This window comes from Trachurus trachurus (genome assembly GCF_905171665.1).
Source record: "Trachurus trachurus genome assembly, chromosome: 5".
NCBI classification, from domain to species: Eukaryota; Metazoa; Chordata; class Actinopteri; order Carangiformes; family Carangidae; genus Trachurus; species Trachurus trachurus.
In genome coordinates this window covers 35907651-35927321 of record NC_139896.1, presented here as the reverse complement: position 1 = coordinate 35927321, position 19671 = coordinate 35907651, and the positions used below count along the sequence as shown (strand labels likewise).

Sequence of the window (19671 nt, the reverse complement as noted above, 5' to 3'; positions counted from 1 at the left end):
CCTCTGTTCTATTTTTACGATGCTCCGACTTTAAGAAAACACAAAAAACGCTGCAGAGTCAGTGCTACAACAGTACAAGTGTTTACAATGCACACAAGTGTAGGGGTGGGCTGCACCATGAAGGGCGTGATGCTAACCGCAGTCACCCGGTTGGAGTTCAGCCCGTGGCCCCATCGTGCTATAGCATCCTTTCACTCTCAAAAATCACAACTGGGACTTTTTTCTTCCTGATACCAGCTGTGATACCCGAGGAATGAATCTGAACTTCTTTTATTATCTATTTTGACAGTCATCATAACTGAAAGAGAACATAAATACAGTATATATTGATAACAAGTATTTAAATAATTCCTTTCTTTAAATAGCTTTAAGAGCTGCCTCAGTGTACAAATGAAAGTTTTAAACATCACAATATAAAACTGCAGTAACAATAACTTCGAAATTGAAATAAATCCAGTAATAAATAAGATATCCTACAAAAGCTGAGCGCAGCCTCAGTTAAATAAATAAAACATCTTAAGTCTGTATCTTTGGTAACAGTATTGGTATAAAACAGTATGAAAATTGCAGTTGTACTGTATCTGTGTGAAACTAATATACTTTAAAGATGTGGTTTTCGTTCAGTGCATGGATTCACGTACTTGCCGATGCCCCATCTGGCGTATTTGGCAGTATCAGAGGAACTGACGTTGTTGGTAATCAGTCCCTGAACGTCACTTCTGTTTCATGTGACTTTGCTGCATGTGTTGTTGAATTGATCAAGATGTTTTCTGAATAAGCAGCACATTTGCTGTCTTCAGTTGTAGTCCATTGAGTTCTCTACTATTTCTTCACCAGGGTCCACTTTAGCACTGATTTAAACAGCTCTATACCACAATATTGATGAGCGGCCACAGCAGTTGCAGTTGTTTACCGAACCTGTGCTACAATCGCAGGCTGTGACTTACGCTAGGCTTAGTAGCCGTGTTCTCCAAGAGGAAAGGGAGGAGGGGGCGGGGGGGCTTTCTAAATCCCTCTGTGGCATTTTGGGGGTTGCAGCTGACGCCTCAGACCTGATGAATGCTCTCTCCATCTGCTGCAGCTCAACACTGCAGCACAGGAGTGATGCATGCAGGCCCAATCATCAGGAGAAATTCATTAGAGCTGTCAGGGACGGAGGAGAGGGCGCGAGGGCGTCGGGCGCAGAGGGTACGGAATAAAAAAGAGGGAAAAGAGGTGACACCAGCAGTGGTTCAGTAAGCCAGTGACAGACACTTGGGTCGGGCTGCATGGCGGAGTGTGCGCCGCCGAGGACCTCATGACTGACAAGAGGCACATTGTCTTTGACCCCAATTACCAGAGGTGTTTCTTTGCGTGGCATGTCGGGTGGCCCCTTCTCTGGTCCATGGGGATTTGTTTTCCACCCGGAGACGGAGCAGAGCTGCTGATCAGGACGGGCCTGACCTGCTTTCAAACTATTTGCCATCAAACTCTGCCTGTACCTAAACTATGCCTACTGTATGCTGCCTTAACGTTGGCAGCTTATTATTATTTTCATTTTTTATGATGGAGAATAGTTTATGGAATAAAGGAAGAAAAAAATAAATTACTGAAGTGTTTTATTGTTTGCCAAAAAATACTGATTTAATTTTCTGCTGATCCAACAAAAAGTTTTAAAGCAGTTAAAGGGACAACGAGGAGTTTTGGAAAAGCGAAGCGTTTTCACACTACATTTATGAGCCTCCGTGCACCGTGAAATTCTTTGACCGGCGCAAGACAGACTCATGTTTTCATTCATCAAGAATTAAAGTCAGAGGTTGGAAGACGATCAGATACCGTCGTAGTTCCCACCATAAACAGCGATTCGGCGGCGTTATTCTCATACTACACTCGCCACGAAACCGAAAGTAAAGAAACGCTGGTCGGCTCGACCAGCATTTCCACCACCACTAATAATAACAAAATAACGATAGAGACAAAGCCATATATTTAACGAAAATGGGCTCATTAACAAGTGTGGGTAGCGTAGATTCATCCACATTAACGTGAGACTTTTTTATAACCAAATAGAAACTCCTCGGTGTCCCTTTAACAGATAGACAATATGCCATAAGCCTGGATACTGTATATAAATTGTCTTTTTATATTGTCTACATTTTTCAGCTTCTCAAAATATACATTGTTAAATTATTTTTTATTCATTTTTGTTTCTATATTGCTGTTTTATATAATTCAAAATGTGAAATTATAGTTTCCTAGTGCTGAGGGTGTCACCATGTTGGCTCTGGTTTCACTATTATTATTATTTTTGGGGGGATGTAAACCTATACTCTTCCTCTCAAAATGTTTCTAATAGTCAACTGTGTTTCAACATGTAGGGAGGAGATGATCTGACCAACCTTCTGTTTCTCATTCTCTCCACAGAGACACTCATGGACTCCACCACAGCCACGGCCGAGCTGGGCTGGACCGTCTACCCTGTGTCAGGGTCGAGCGACAACAGCGTGAGTGACATGCTCCACTTTCAGCTCTGCTCCTGATAATAAAAGCTTTAATTAAGTTATTACTTTAGCAAGAACATAATTGCAAGTCATTTGAGGGCATTTTTCTCGTGACAAAGGAGAGGTGTGCGGCTGCCTTCCTCTTTGTTCAGAGAGAGGCTAATGTGTAAATTTGCTCAGCCGCCCTTGATAACTTTATTTCTGTTGGTACTTCTGTTGGCCAGAGTTTGGGTTTCTCACTCTAAGGTCAAAGATCAGTGAATGAGCCCGCCCACCCCCCAGAGTGAGCTAAATGATTTCCTCCAAAACTTGAGGAAAACAAGCCAACTACACATAGCAGATATAAACAGAGGGAATTTGAATTTTTAAAAGGTTAGTAATGTTCTGTAGGATGATATTATAACATTTTCCCAATAAACTCCACAGTATAGATATATTTGAAGAACTTAGAATTCAGGGAAAGATACCACATGTACTTTTTTTATTAGTACCAGTTCCACATCTCCATTTTCCATTGAGCTCTCCCTGTATACAGCAAGTGACCCATGTTTTGTACATTTGAGCCCAGTCTGAACTTTCTTATTCATGACAAGCACCGTATGAATGAACAATCATACATACTTGGAGCTAAATATGTGTGCTCATAGGTCAGGCCAGAAGCTATGTGTTCGACGGGCCCTGTTGGTGTTTGATGCACAGTATTTCCACATGGTTTGCCAGGGCATTGGTTCCTCTTAACCACATGCAAGCCAGGCCCACTAAGAGCCAGCCAAAACCAGAGGCTCAGTCTCCTTCACTTCTCTCCCCACCATAAGATTTAGACTTCTTAGCCTCGGTCCAAAAGAGAGAAAAAATGTTGTAGACTTATTTGCTGGTGCATTTCAAAAAACCACTGCCGATTTTATTCAATTATTTATGCTTCTGTGGTTTGTATTAAAGATGGTTTGAATTATACTCCATCATGCTGTGTCTTGTGGCAGTAAAAATGAATGGGGAGGGGGTTGCAGCATAGAAACCTGGCCTTTAACAGTTCCATGATATACAACTTCAAAGTTTCTCAGCGATAATTCAGGACAACTTCATCTGTCCCAACCTGAGGGCACGTGGTCTCCTCCCTGCTAATTCCTACAATCAATAGCGAGCCTGAAGACGCCTGGTTTCCTCCCCTCCCGCCAGCTCTGGATCCAATCTACACACACCCAGCTTACGCACACACACACATATCGACTCCAAAGACAGTTTACATCACATCTTTCTTTCATCTTTGCAAAATGCTAGATTCAGCAAAACATTCACTCAACCCATATTTCGTAATCAGATGGAAACTTCAGACTCAGAGATTTAAAAAGGAAAAAAAAACACTGTTGCAAACTAGTTTGTGTTGTAGAAACACCCACACTGGCCAAGTGAGGTGAAATTAGGGTCCAAACATCAAAATAAAGACCACTAAGCTCTTCAAGAACCATCTCTGTTCCAGTAACATGTGGGTTACTGTCTGATTCTGTGGTCGTTTTCTCTTCCAAATCAAATAGCTCCACATTCAGTCTTCCTGAAGGGATTATCTATGACGACTTTTGAATGCGTGCTCTTATTTTCTGCTTTGGACTTCAGAAAATTCCATGCTCCTTTCTACAAAAAAAAAAATTAAATAAAAACCTCCACATGCAGTTATGATGTATCCCTCTGCAGTGAAATGCGAACAAGTCCCTAAGCCCCTGGGTTTAGTCAGGTATAGGTTGGCCTTATCAGCGTGGGCACTGCAGTTTTATGACAGTATGGCTGAACTTGTCAAGAGCACAGTCCGCTGGAAAGTGAAGAGTGAGAGCGATGAAGATAGCTTGTCCCTTATGGCCCAGGGCAACAGGTGTGGAAACAGAGCTCGCTGTCCCGCTCAGTATAACAGCAAGAGGTGCTTTACAGAAGCTATTGTCTTACACACATATATGCATGGCTTCATGGGCTTAGCTGGTGGATCAGTAACATCCAGCAGAGCGCCGCACCAGCAGTTGGCTTTCACTACTCTGTACGGCTTCATGAAATATATCCTAACTCGACATGTGATACTTTGCGGCACAATGGAAACGCAAACAATTAACAGTGTGACATTAAGTCAGAAATGTTATGGCAGTTGGTGTTATTTCACCCTTTAATTTTACAGGATATTTGAATAATGCCTATGAGATTATTAGTATAAGAAGTGAATGCGACCATAAAAAAAAATCTACTTCCTCTGGTAGGGTTTTGAAAGTGACCGATATCACACGCTAGCTTGTGTAAACTAAAATGTATTACCCTTTCTGTGCAAAGCTTGGCAGTCCCTCCTTTTTAATTATATAAAGTGACAGCCAAACCTATGTTGTCCCTGAGCCAGACAAGCAAGACATCTTCATTACTCTTGACAGCGAATCAGAAAACATTCAAAACTAGTGCAATATTTACAAAACCAGTTGTTTTTTATCCCCTGCGCAGCACTTCAGGAAGTTTTACTGACTTTTGACTATAATGCCCAAAGATCCTGGCAAGAACACACACGCACAGTATGTCTCAGTCAGCCCACGGACATCTGGACGGCACGCAGACGTATCTGAGGTTGTTGGAGTGTTGGAGTGAGCACCTTCACAGAGCACAACTTTAAGAATAACTTTTACCTTCTGCTTTTACATATATTTAAAAGCATAAATGATAAAACAGAATTCAAGAGGAAGAATCCACTAATGCTTGTTATTCAAACTTGTACTTAAGAGAAACTCGTGCAGCTCCTTTAGCCTCAGCCTATGTAAACATTATAAGGGACATTGTGTAGGAATTCCTCCCATCTAGCGTTGTGGTTGTATATCTCAAGCAACTCAGTCGTATTTTTCATGCTGAATTCATGTGAAATTGGGCAGACGGCAGACGGACGACAGCCGCTGCACGTAACGGCATAAACAAGCCTCTATGTAAACAAGTGGTCCGTCAGCACGAGGCAAAACAATACACCTGACAATATGTTGTCATGGTGATGTGGTATTGTTTACCTGACCCACGTTTTACCGGCTTTCTCTGGACTTCTGTGACTAAAATGACATCTGGTTTGTTAGCGACGGCCGTCTGCCCGACTGCAGGTGAATGCAGCATCAGTGTAACGCTCCATTCCTCCTCACTGCGTTACCACGGTGACTTTTCACAGACGCCACCTCGACCTGAGCCGACAGCTCCGGTGTCTCCGCTGAGTTTCCGTGGTTTCCTACCGTCACGCTGCCACTGAAGGTAAAAACATGGAGACACCACATGGCAGCAGCACCGAGCTTACCCGCTCCATGGAGATATGAATGATATGAACGGCTCATTCAGAGCTGAAAGGAACACTTCACTTTGTTGATGGGGGGATTACTGGTTAATGAAGAACAGACTTTTGAACCAAATAATCGATTTTCGTGAATAGATAACAGGAGAAGTTACACAATGTCCCTTTAAGAATAACTTTTTCCTTCTGCTTTTACATACTGTATATGTAAAAGCATAATTGGTAAAACAGAATTCAAGAGGCAGAATCCACTAATGCTTGTTATTCAAACGTGTACTTCACAGAGACTGGTGTAGCTCCTTCAGCCTCAGCCTATGTAAACATTAAGATCTTGACCCATCTTAGGAATCTGCTTTGTGACGTGCGGCTGCTACAGTGGGCCAGCGGAGCGAGGTTAAGTGGTCAGTGTTTCCTCCTCAAAGTGGAGCTGAGAGACGTGCACACATCAGGTCAGACATCCTGACCCACTCCCCTGCTATGCTGCTGAACGACCGAAACCAGCAGCAGCCGTTTACAAACAGACGTCTGGCTACTGCTGAAGTGAAATTTCGGTCTCCTGCAAAGGCGGAGGACATAATGAGGTGGTGTGTGTCGGTCAGGTTATCATTATGGATGTGTCATAATGTGCTGCATGAGGACACATCCAGTGTCACTTGGGGACACACCGCAGCAGCAGAGTCTTGCAGGAAGGCACGCTGGAAAATGTTTGTGAAACAAATCAGTTCCTTATGATTTCTCATATTGTATTAGAATTCCTTTGGAATAAGATTGAGGTTGTTTACATATAATTGTGGGCTTGTGCGGCAGACCAACATGGCACACTTTTTTCCACATAGCCCTTCTTTTTGCTTTACAAGTAATTTGCTGAATTTATTTCATTGTATGGGCTCACAGGAATTTAAAGTGACCACTAATTTGCTGTGATTCACAATTAGAGTCTGTGAAATTCTGTTTGGGGGAATTATGCGAGAGAAATATGCAAACAAAATCCACATGTAACTTTGTGGAATTTGGGGGGTAAAAAAGATGGAATTGTTCTTCCAGTTTCACATGTTGTACATTAGCAATGGACAGTGGTAATTGGAGTTGACTGCAGCAGACAGTTCTACTTAGGTCTGTGTGTGTTTGAGCCTCTCCACTATGAAGCCTGGTCTCCTGCAGGATTTGGCTCCCATGGCCTCTCTTGTAGTAATTGAATGCAGAGAGTGGGTGTCATTTGTCCTCTGTCCCTCCAGGGAAGGCACTCCTGCTCTGACAGATTTCCCACCACTGCAAATGGGGCGACTGCGCCCCGGGAGTTTTCCGCTGGATCTCTCTCCCCCTCGCTTTTGTGTGAATAATTTATTTACTTCTGTCAGTGATAGAGCGCTCATGTGCAGTGCGGCCGTGGATCGGTGGGAAGCTAGTTCAGGTTAATTCAAACACTGTAATGACAAGATGTGACAAATACACAGTTCATGTTATGTCAAAACAATGAAAGCGTTAAATCCGGGAGTGCTCTGACAGTGCGTTCACTCTGCGGCTTGACTGATGCATCACTTTATTCTGACTAGCTGAAGGTTGTATAACCGGCTCTTTACCGCTCCGCTGCAGCTCTGTCTCTATGTAATGTATAGAAGTGGAGTTAAATGTTGCTTCGTCAGAGTTTATCATGAGGAAACCTACTTTTGGTCAACGGAAAGGCGGTAATTACATATCAAAGCTATAAAATGACATCTTAAATCATGGTTGGGCTCACTGACTGGTGTTGTAATAGATACAATTCTTTGTTTTTGGGGGTCGACTCTTCCTCTGCTCTTCCAAATAACAGTTTTACGGTCTTTCAAACAGCTTTGAATAAGTGTAACGACATCAATAACTTGTTCGCTCGCGCCCGCCTGCCAGACACATCTATTTATCAGGATTCTGACTGGTTGTTGACAACTAGTGTCCATGAGGACTGCAACTGTGGTCGACTTGTTGCAGCCAACAAACTTGTTGACCGTCTGTGTGCTGGCTGAGCTTCCTTGTTGCGCAGATGTGCAGGAAATGGAGAATTCTGACAACATGATCGTGAATGCATAAGAGCGCGGCGGTCCCAGCGGAGCAGTAGAATAACGGGCGACACATCAACAGACCGACCGCTGACTGTCCCGTTTAGAAAGTGCATCCTTCACCGCGAGGCCGCGCTCAAGGTTTCTCCCTCTGTTTTGCATTTAGGATTAACAGTCGGGAGTTGTTTGTTTTATCTTTTGAGGCAATGTGGTTGTTGTTAATCCCTTTAAGGCTATAACTGTAATTATACTCAGTGCAAACAACTGACGTGTTTGTCCTTGAGCGCCACACCGAACCTCTCTGCGCTCGCTGTAAGGGTAAACTCATTTGGATTAAAATGTCAGGTAAATGGACAAGATGTAAATATGAAATAGCAGTGTAGTGTGCAGCAGCTCCTGCGTAATGTGTGCTTACGGCGGGGAGGGGGGCGTTTGGTTAATTAGTAGATACAAAGAGGTCCAAAGAGATACGAGACCCCGGACTGATGTTATCGTTGGGATCGGTGAATGAAGCAAAGAGCTCTCTTTGTTGAACGCTCTCAGCTGTAGCAGTAACTCCAGTCTATAATTCAGCCCTGACAGCGCGTTCCGCTCGGCTCTACAGATAAAGCAGGGACCTACTGTCACAGAGACGTATGGAGCGCAGGTCAGCTGAACTTTTCTGTCTCTCCCTCTCTCTCCCTCCTCGAGTGGCAGAGGAGATATTGATTCTCAGGCCTCGTTCTCGCTGAACGTCACTGAACTGTAACACCTCATAACTCCGGAGGAGGAGAGGAGCAGCTGACACATAGCAGTCTCTAGGCCTGCCTCGGTCTAACCTCCACACAGTCTACAGGAGATTGACTTCAGGCAGCTTTTCTGTGCACAGCATGTGTCTCTCAGTATCACTGCTCAAGCATTATGCTGGATGAATTACAGGATCCATAGCTTCACCAGTGGGTGGACCTAAAGGCTGTAGGAGAGTTGTTTTTATCAACAGACAGAGACGGTGTGAAAAGAAATTAAACAGTGATCCATATTTCCCCTCTGACTGAGAATGACAGCCATACTCATACAATTTAAAGGGATAGTTCACCCAAAATTCAAATTTTGTATTGAAGCCCCAACATGAGAAATTGTTCCGCCGGTCAGTGCAAATCACGCAGTGAACTGAGACACTGGGAGCTTCCGCAACAAACAAGCTTAAAATATAGACTTATTTAATTTTTTTCGGAGCGAATTTCTCATGTCGGGGCTTCAATACAAGAGGGACATTACAGACGAGCACTATGGAGGTATTTGGATGTTTTTTGGTGTGTCTTTTTGGACGAAGAAAGTTGGTATCCATTGACAACCATTATATGGACAAATACTGCTGCATGGACCCCCCCGTAACTCAGAGAAGGAACGGAGGACTCTGAAAACTCTCACAGCTCTTAGTTGACATGAAATTTAAATTTTGGGTGAACTATCCCTTTAAAAGTGACCTTTCAGTATCTTTTTTTTATTCAACACTTGTGTTTTCGAACACAACAGAATCGCTGCAGGTCTGTTGACAGCTCATTGAAAGGGACTTATATATACTCGGAGCATCAATTATCACATGCAGGTTTCCTAGTGTTGGTCTAGTCTGCTTGGAATAATGGATTGGCAGCACCCAGCAGGTTATAGACCAAACACCGCCAGTTATTTACCAACACGGTTTCGACCCAGTGTTATTAGATTCAGGCCCCAGACGAGAGCAATTAAAACATAAAACAGTAGCTTTTGTTTGGAGCCAGCCGTGCGTTCTACTTCACACTGTTGCTTTTACATGGTACAGGGCGTGTTTGCTGTTTCTCAGAGGAAGGAGGCACAGCCAGTGTACCATGGAAAATATTGTGCTTGTTGTGTGTTGTTTACCTTCAAGTCTTATAGTCCCGCCGCTTATAATTTTGGTAAAAATATTTCACAAATGCAAATGAGCTCTTGATAATGTTTGCTGTGCCTGTGGTTATGAAGAAAATGTCTTTGATCATTCGGATCCTAAACATCTATTTATTTAATGTTCTATTAATGCACCGTTGAATGCACACGGCCCCCTATGGCACTTGACTCGCACACTCAGAGAACCAGAACAACATTTTGCCAAGCGTAATAGGATCTCAGAAGAATAAAAGCTGGAGTTTTTGTTTCCATCATCTGAGGGCAGCTCATCCCCTCCAGTTAATCCATTCTGACATCCACCGCCAGCGTTACCTCCACCTTCTGCACCTAAAACACATGACCACCATTTTACAACACTCTCAGTACGGATCCCGGGGAAAAAAGCTGTGAAAATGAAGACGTTTCTTCTAATTTCACACTCTGTGCTTGATCGTTAGGCTCTTATTATGCCCCATTTACTTCCCTCCACTGACTGTGATGAAAGCAGGCCAAAGAGGCCATGACAGGACAAAAAGGGGCCCTCCATCAAAACACATTTTGTTTGGGGTCTTTTTTAGCGCTGCCTCTCAACCCTCCCTCCACCCCCACATCACTGCCAACACTTTCCCCTGCAGTTTCCCCCTGTCTGCATCCCTCATTAGCAGCAACCCCCACCTGTCTCCACATCCATTTTATTAAACTTGCGATTGTCCGGCGCTCTGTACGCAGCTGAAGCCGTTCTTGCTCTTGTTTAATTGGCCCACAGCCTCCCCCACCGCCCCCACCGCCCCCTCAACAAGTGGGAAGGTCAATGGCTGCTCATGACCTGAGATGATGAAGTCTGTCACTGCCGGGCTTAAGACAGGCGTACCCTGAAACCACACCACCAGAACCAGTAGGTTGTGTAAACACGCAGCCACAATTGCTTTATTTAAGCTATTAAACAAAAAAAAAAACCCGACCGCACTGCATCACATACTTTTGTATTGTGTATTGCATGTTGACAAAACCAGCATGAAATGATGTAGCTGATTAAATGTGAATAACTGCGTTTTTGGGAGCCCATTTCAATTATAATAACTCTAACATTTACATAGTGAAGAGTAGATGGGTCAAAGCTGTCACAGATCAATGATTCAGAAATTTTAGGAGAAAAATCTGTTTTTCATTGATAGTTTTTTTTATTCACAATTGAATCTCATCAGATGTTATTTATGGGAATAACATTACTCATTAAGCCTGTTTTGAAAAGAAACAGAATCTAAGAGACAGATAAACAAAGTCCTATATTGGCTTTTTGGAGAATTGCATCCTTTCCCCCCTCATTATAATAATAATAATAATAATAATAATAATAATAATAATAATAATAATAATAATAATAATAATAATAATAATAATAATAATAATAATCATTATTATTTTTGGCTGCACATCAGTCTTTTCTGTTTCGACTGGCTCTTGTGATGGTTTGCAGTTTGGGTCAAGCCAAGCAGCGCACTAGCAGGGATTAATTAGGACATGGGAATTAAAAACTAAAGCTGCTCTAATTAGTCAGAGGGTGTTTGATAGAATGCTGTTTTGCAACAAGAGGGGTGACTTTCTTCTCCCAACCCGTCAAAATCTGTCAGAATCCTCACTAAGTGGGCACTAATTTGAGAAATTATATCAGCTGTGAAGTGAAGAGTGAAGGGGGAGGGAGCTGGAGCCGTACAGAAGACACAGGGTGCAGCTGAAGCAAAGTGGCTCATGGGGGTTGAGAACGGGATTTTTCTTTGGCTGAGACGGCGGGGTCAAGGTCGCGACCCGCTCAGCGGTCGGAGCGCATGGTGTTTAAAGCAGGTTTGATCCGTGGCCAGGGGGCAGGGAGCTGGAGAGGTTACATCTGGAGTCTGTACAGTCCAGAACCAGGACTCAGATTGGTGTGGAGTTGTGTGAACTTTGAAGTGGAGCAGCAGCATACCCAGAAAACCTGGAGAGAAATTTGCCCTCTTGATTATTCTTTACATGATTACCTGTGTAATGTGATTATGCAAGTGTAGTGTGACTTTGATAGTGGAAAATTCATGTCATGTCTTCTCACTTCATAGCTGCTGATAAAGGAGCTTTCACTACAATGCCAATAACCCATTAGAGTATGTGCTATGAATGTGTCCTATTAAGACACTGTAAAAAAAAAAAAATGGGACACGCTATCACATAAACCAGAGCCTCTCTGCTTTGTTCAAGTGACTTAATGTCAGGTCTTGGGTTTCTTTTAAAGCATTACAGCATGTGAATGGGTATTTCAATGAGAGAACAGGAAACAAGAGAGTAAACATCAAAGCGGCCTGACTCTGCAAAGCAGGATTTATGTTTTTTAACATCCCCAAAATGAAAAGAATTCTTCCTAAATTACTTTTTTTGAGGATAGACACTCAAGTGAACTACATTTAACCTTTAATTTGCAGCTTCATATTATAACATGATTAGGGGAGGGGAGAAAAAAAGGGAAATTGATGGTATGAGCAATGCAGGGTCTTAACTGACAGCTTCAAAATGCCCACCTCCCTTCGTTGGATTTACTTGTCAGAATAAGCCATGCACAAAGTACCAGGTAGCTGATGACATCTAGCTCATCAACAGCTCTTCCCACGGATTAAAAATTGCACCTCTTGGATATCTGAACGTCATTAACCATAAACAATCAACCCTGATGTATTATTTTTAAAATAAGTAACTACGGATTGTTCTGTAGAACAACTTCATCTTTGCTTAATTCCTTGCAGTGGAGTTCAGAGAGTAACCTTGTTAACATCCCAGCATTACCTCAACAAATGGGAGGACATGCAGTAGAGGCTGCCTCTCATCTGCTCCTTTAGACTCATCTAATGCATCCATTTAGCACTCATTAGAGATATTATGTTTCTTTGCACCATGTAATCAATTTAATCAAAACATTGCCCTAAGCTCAGACAGCAATCAAAGTATCATAAAATGCTCACGAAAACATTCTTGTTATGGACTTTATAGTTTATATTAATCAGAAACAGCGTTTACTGCTTTACAGCTGAATTGCACTTAATTGAATGAATCAATGTAACTGCACGCTTCAATTACAGCTGTGTTTTTTCTTCTTCATAAAATTCTTTATTTAATAGAAAATGTTAACTGGATGTTTGTGTCTGTTCTTGACCGACAGTGGGAGGAGGTGAGTGGTTACGATGAAAACATGAACACCATCCGGACGTACCAGGTCTGCAATGTGTTCGACAACAACCAGAACAACTGGGTACGGACGAAGTACATCCGGCGCCGCGGAGCGCAGCGGATCCACGTGGAGATGAAGTTCTCGGTGAGGGACTGCAGCAGCATCCCCAACGTGCCGGGCTCCTGCAAAGAGACGTTCAACCTGTATTACTACGAATCCGACGCCGACACGGCCACCAGGACCTCTCCGGCCTGGATGGAGAACCCCTGGATCAAGGTGGACACCATCGCGGCGGACGAGAGCTTCTCCCAGGTGGACCTGGGAGGCCGGGTGATGAAGATCAACACCGAGGTCCGCAGCTTCGGCCCCGTGTCGCGGAACGGCTTCTACCTGGCCTTCCAGGACTACGGCGGCTGCATGTCGCTCATCGCCGTCCGAGTCTTCTACCGGAAGTGTCCTCGCATCATCACTAACGGAGCCCTGTTCCCGGAGACGCTGTCCGGGGCGGAGAGCACCTCTCTGGTTGCTGCCAGAGGCGTCTGCATCCCCAACGCAGAGGAGGTGGACGTGCCCATCAAACTCTACTGCAACGGAGACGGAGAATGGATGGTTCCCATCGGCCGCTGCATGTGCAAGGCGGGGAACGAGGCTGTGGAGAACGGGACTGTTTGTCGAGGTATGTGGCGCTCTAATGTTTTCATCCTATCTGCTAAGCCTAATGAATCAGTCTGTTCTGTCATCATCAGAGAGTAATCCCACCCCTCAGGGACACTATTCACACAATATTTATATCTGCTGTGCACCCTCCACTGTGAGTGCTCCATTCCCCTTCACTTGATGATGAATAATGGTCATGTAATGGAAAACATGAAGGAAGGTATAAATCCAGTCCATAGATTATTCAGCTGAAGCTTTCCTCGTATTTCCATAGAAATGATCTTCACATCTCCTTTTTTTTATTATTTCTCAACTACACAGTGAAATATGAAACATTCACATGTTAATTCTGGCTGGAGTTTAATCTGAAAACACACTGCTGCCTTTTGAAGTTGGTACAGAGCGTGTTTAGTTTGACTCTTCTGATCGCAGCACCTCATCGCAGGCACGCAGTCGCAAATCACAGCGGCCTGCAGGAGGACAAATAATTTATTACATTTCCTCCTGTGGACCGTGTAGCACATCTACAAGTGAACCTCAAGTCTATTATAAAAAGATTAAAGTGTAATCCCTTTATCTGGATTTAAAGAATTGCATTAAATGCACTTATGGTATGCGAATTTGCCATTACAGAGTGTGTAGGGTCTTTCTTTTGCATTTGAATTTATAAGACACTCCCCACAGAGAAGCATCTCTCTGTGCATATTAACAGAAATCGTCCCTGACAGAAATTCAAAGAAAATAACCAGTGCTATTTTGAATCTGTAACATTTCACCGCAAAAGTCAAGGTTCTCAGAAAAGGCACCCAGGAGCACAACACAAAATCTTTAGTTAGAAAAAAAAAAAGGTTTAGCAGGAGCCAAGATACAAAAATCTATGCAGGCAAAAAACGTACAATGGGTCAGGTAGTGGCAAACCACTCCCTTCCCCCCACTCCCCCCAAAAAAGAAGAAAAAAAAAACACACACACAGGCAAGGTCAAAAATCTGATCAGGATCGAACAGGCAGGCAAAGAAAACAACGCTACAAAGCTGAAGCACACGGCTCCAAGACAGTCTGTCAGGGAGAAAAGGAAAAAAAAACCCTGACAGCTAATCTTTTGTTGGTGGAGTGCCTCCTTCCATCTATGAGGACAAAGAGGATATTTTTCAAAATTGCCCGCATTTTCCTATCAATTGGAATCCCTCACTGGAAAATTGATCTGGCTTTTCAAAACATCAATGTACCCAACATTTACCTGTGCCATGCCCTATCCGCACTCTGGCAGGTGGTATTTGGTCAACGTGCTCAGAGATCTTGATCACTTGAAACAGCATCAGAGTGGAGCCTGCAGAGTGGAGCCGTGCTGCTCCAGGACCAGCACAACAAACCACCCACCTGCGCTTCAGATCCGTGTGTTGCTGCCTCTCTTATGTGCGCCTGTAATTACAACACACACACACACCCTTCTCTAGCCCCCCCCCCCGTGTCTGGATCCTGGATGGGTGCTGCCTCACAAACACTGCCAGGCCCGTTCTGTGACTACTAATGAGGAAAGGCACCGGCTCCTGTAGGAATACACTCCAATAAGAAGCACGTGACAAGTTTGCTTCCGTGCTGTATAGTGAGCCACTCCGACACCGCAACAACACATAGTTACACAAATCTGCATTAGGGATGTCACCATTATAGATTTTCTTGGTACAATTATTGTCAGAGAAATAATCACAATTATTACGATTAACAACACTATGAATGTGTAAAATCAAATACAGTCAAAATATGATTGCATTTCTAATTATATAAACAAATTATTTAAAGTATCTATTAATATAGGACCAATTATTAATCCTTTATCTTATAAATGAGGCAGTAACATTAAATAAATTCCTACCAGTTCAATGTTACGTTGTAATGTTGACATTAACATAATTTAACCGAGTTACTGTGTATTTAGATTAGATTAGATTGCCTTTATTGTCATTGAAAAAAGAATTAAACGGAATTCACGTTGCTTCTCCGCTGTGATACCACACAACACACACAAGACAGAATAAATACAAAACATAAAACCTATAAAAACATCACATGAGATATAAGTATAAAAGCATATGGAAACATTAGTCTACAAAAAGGATATTGCATGTTGCCCGCTGGGGATTGCACAACCCATTGTTGCCTATCTGTTCTTTAGGCTGCTATTATACCTTTACTCTGGGGTACAAAGCAATGCATATCGTTCATAATGTTGCATAACTATTTTTACATTCTGTGCGAGTTGCGCTGATCTGCCGACATGGTTCCGACATAATCTTTTTTGGAACCTTTACGATTAAATAATTGTGGCGTTTAATACCGCCATTAATTGTGAGAACAAGTAATCGTGACATCCCTAATCTGCATGTTTTCTGTATACGTGTAATTCTCAACATGCGGTGGATTGAAGCATCTCAGGGGCGTCTTCAGTCATGGAGGGGTTTTTTTTGTGCTTAACAGGATTATACAATTAAATACTGTCCGCTTGACGGGGGGGCGAAGCAAGATGATCCATTTCATATCCATGCTGCACCGGGCATGAGACCTTGTGTCTGGGAAAAAAAAGAAAAAAGCAGCATCTCTGCCCACGCTCCTGTTTATTCCTCCTTACCTGCAGTCAGAGCCCCGGCTTTTGTTACTCAAGGTCCAATGCAAACAAAGCTTCAGTGACCACATACACACACCTCTTCTTCAGCACTGGAGCACTGCAGTGATCCTTCTGTGTCACTGCCTGATCATTTGATGGACTTACTGCATATTAAAGCTTTATGAGAAAGATGCATTATCTGAGCGTTTTATGGCTCCATACAATAGTTATGAGCCTCAGTGCAAAACAACTGGGATTTGTTTATTTTACCAAGGAGAAAGAATAAAACCATTACAGTTAAAAAGGATATTATTATTCTGTGGTCCTTCTGTTGTGCAAAAAAACCCTTTTTTGATGGAAATCTGCCACCAGTTGCTCTGTAGCCGTCTTCCTAAACAGTGAAAGCTGATATATATGTGCTTGAAACTACGGTCAGCCGCCGCATTTCAACTGCCAGAAGTTGGGTAATGAATTGATCTAAGAAAGATGCGCCTTGCCTGCCGATATTATGGGGTAATGAATTGATTTGTGAGAGGTACCCTCCGAGGGTCTGTGAGATATCCCCTTTCATAGCCGGATTATGGAGCCACCGAGACGGCGCAGAAGCAGCCAAGATGAAAGAGACTATTTGTACTGGAATATTAATAACACTACCAAACACTTTGTTCCACCATCTCTGCAACTAAACGTGTAATTACACATGTAACAATTAAATCCTTGGCTGGGATCCCGAGCAAATAATTACGCTGTCATGAAATCTGTCAAAATATTGACAGTAGATGGGGGTGCTTACATCACACTGCCGAGGCCTTTCTCTCTGTGATTGTCTTACAAGTGAGATTAAGTTTCCTTTCTAAGAGGTGCTGGGAGTGAAGGAACCACACCAGGTTCCTTTCAGCTGAAAACGGCCCTGAAAAGAGAGATCTGGTTTCCCCTCCGAGCCTGGAGGAGATGGTGCAGCAGTCACACACATGAGGTCCTGTTTGCCCTTGCAGTAAAAGCATTCTCTTCAGTGGGGCACAAGGAGAGCCATGTCCCACAACAATGCCCATGTGTGTGTGTGTTTTTTTTTTCACTGTAATTTGATCATCTAACCCCGCGCCATGGTGAGTTCAAGGGTCTGGACTGTGGGAGCGTGGCTCATGTCACAGCGCAGCGAAGATTCAGATGGAGACGATCCGTCACAGCGATAACAACAGCTTGATTCATGACTCGGTTGCGTTTTTGTTAATGACTGTGTTTTTGGCGGAGGGAGAGAGAAAAAAAAAGTGTCATAAAAACAAGCAGTGTAGTTTGTGTAGCCCTGTGGGAGAAGAGTCAACACATAACATCAAGCAGCGTGACAGAGGATGAAAAAAAAAGAAGTGCGACTGTTAGATATTCTGCATGCTCTTCCATTTGTGTAGTGGAAATAATGGTGTGAGAAATTGTTTTGATGGCGAAACCAAAGTGCATTTCCTGAGAAAGAAGCATTCTTAGAGTTCTTTATAGTAGGAAATTATTAGCGGTGTTATTACAAATTACATTAAAGGGGTAGTAGCATTTTTTTAAAGTGTGGTTGTATGATCTACAAATAGCCCCTACTGTAAGTACTTTAATTGCAGTAGAAGACTCTCTGCACTCCTCCCGTTAGCAACGCCAGCCCATAGCCCTGCCCAGAGATTTACAACATACAGTGTTGTGAACAGACCCAAAGAAACGGCCTATATTCGCGGCCTAAAAGAGGTTTTACCTGAAAAAAAATACACAGTTCCATTGTTCACTATAATATAATTTTTTCCAGCCCTTCAAAGTGCAGGAAAAACACAGTTTTTATTTGGACCTAACCAACTGCTGATCGGCGGGCGCTAACCCTGGGCGGAGGGATACGTGAGTTGGTTAGGTCCAAATAAAAACTGTGTTTTTCCTGCACTTTGAAGGGCTGGAAAAAATTATATTATAGCGAACAATGGAACTGTGTATTTTTTTTCAGGTAAAACCTCTTTTAGGCCGTTTCTTTGGGTCTGTTCACAACACTGTATGTTGTAAATCTCTGGGCAGGGCTATGGGCTGGCGTTGCTAACGGGAGGAGTGCAGAGAGTCTTCTACTGCAATTAAAGTACTTAGGGGCTATTTGTAGATCATACAACCCCACTTTAAAAATATGCTACTATCCCTTTAATGCAGCATTTTCTATAAACAATTTTTCCATCTATGTTCACAAGTAAAATAAACATTATTCCGAGATTCAGGTGCACTGTACGACCGACATGGCAAACTCCACTGGACACGCACGACACAGCGAGCCAGCGAGTCACATGAATGATAAGCATGTAGAGGTCAGTGTACGGTGAATCTGAAGCAACACTAGGAGCTTTCTGAACGTCGGGTGTCTCCGTGCGGTCTGCAGCAGCGAGGTAGTAGCTGCTCACAAGCGTGGTTCCTCCAGTTGCACCAGAGCAATTAGATTAAGGAGGTAAGGCTTCAGTAATTCTTCAGCTAAATGTGGTTGTAGATAAAGAGAGTTAGGGGGATCGAGTGCAGAGGTAGGTGCCGGGCAAGACATGATTGGATAGACATGATTGCATGGAAAAGCAGAGGGGAGGAGGAGGTGGGGGGTGGGGGGTGGTGGGGGGGCGAAAGCAGGAAATGAGTCCCCCTAACCCACTGTCAGAATCCCAATTATTGCAGTCTCCTCGTCTGGAGAGGGTTTAAGTGTGGAAATCAGCGTAGCACAGACAAATCCACGCTGCCGCCTTTATTTCCCTGGGTGCCCCTGTCTTTAATGGCAGCTCTAATTGACTAACAGCACACGTGGGGGAAGAGCCACGCTGATGACTGGATGACTGTCCTCTGCGCTGCAACAAGACACAAAGCAAAACAAAACAAACACACCCCCTCAAGGCTTTTGCTGCATTGTGTATTGAGCAAACAAAGATGAAGGAAGGTTTGCATTGGGCTGCAGTAAAGGAGAGAGAAAGCAAGGGAATGAGAGAGAGAGAGGGAGCAGAATGTCAACAGTCTGCCTACACACAATAGGCATTTACACAATATTATGTTAAAGTAAAAAACCATGTTTATTCTCTCAGATTGATGGCTGCTGTTATGAGCCGTAGAGTAAAGCACAAGGAATACAAATCAGCGCCACAACAGATGTTCATTACTGCAGCATTCGCCTGTTAAACGGCGTCGTAGAAAGCGCAACTTAATTTCCATCACTGATTGTTTGATTTAGACCCAATAACGGGCCTGTGATGTATATCAGATAGAGGTTGCCTGTTTGGTCTGTGCGTAGCGCAGGATGTTGGAGCAGCGGGAAGCAAACGGTGCGAGCTCTAAGACATGTCATTCTGTCCACAGAAGCCCCAGGGAACCTTCAGCAGCCTTTATTCCCCCTTCCCCACTGGGATGGGATTTCAGTATGGCCAGGTGTTTTTACTCCTGTCTGCCAGTCTTCTGTTTTTTTTTGTACTTTTTTTCTCTGTCTGTTCCTCAGCCTTTACACACCCATGCAGCAGGAGAGCGAGAGACAGAGAGAGAAAGGGAGAAAACAGGAGGA

At 43.4% G+C, this 19671-nt stretch overlaps 1 protein-coding gene across 2 annotated transcripts in view; it reads left to right on the top strand.

Moving 5' to 3' along the window:
- The window catches only part of ephb2b (eph receptor B2b), a gene marked incomplete at both ends in the record, with an annotated part of 127547 nt that overhangs the window by 45540 nt on the left and 62336 nt on the right, over window positions 1-19671 (top strand). Inside the window, 2 exons of one of the 2 annotated variants that reach the window (XM_083972675.1) lie at window positions 2404-2468; window positions 12865-13549. In XM_083972675.1, coding sequence (XP_083828801.1) covers window positions 2404-2468; window positions 12865-13549 — 750 coding nt within the window. Of the gene's footprint in view, window positions 1-2403; window positions 2484-12864; window positions 13550-19671 lie in introns of both variants that reach the window. The other variant, XM_083972674.1, reaches the window with a different exon arrangement.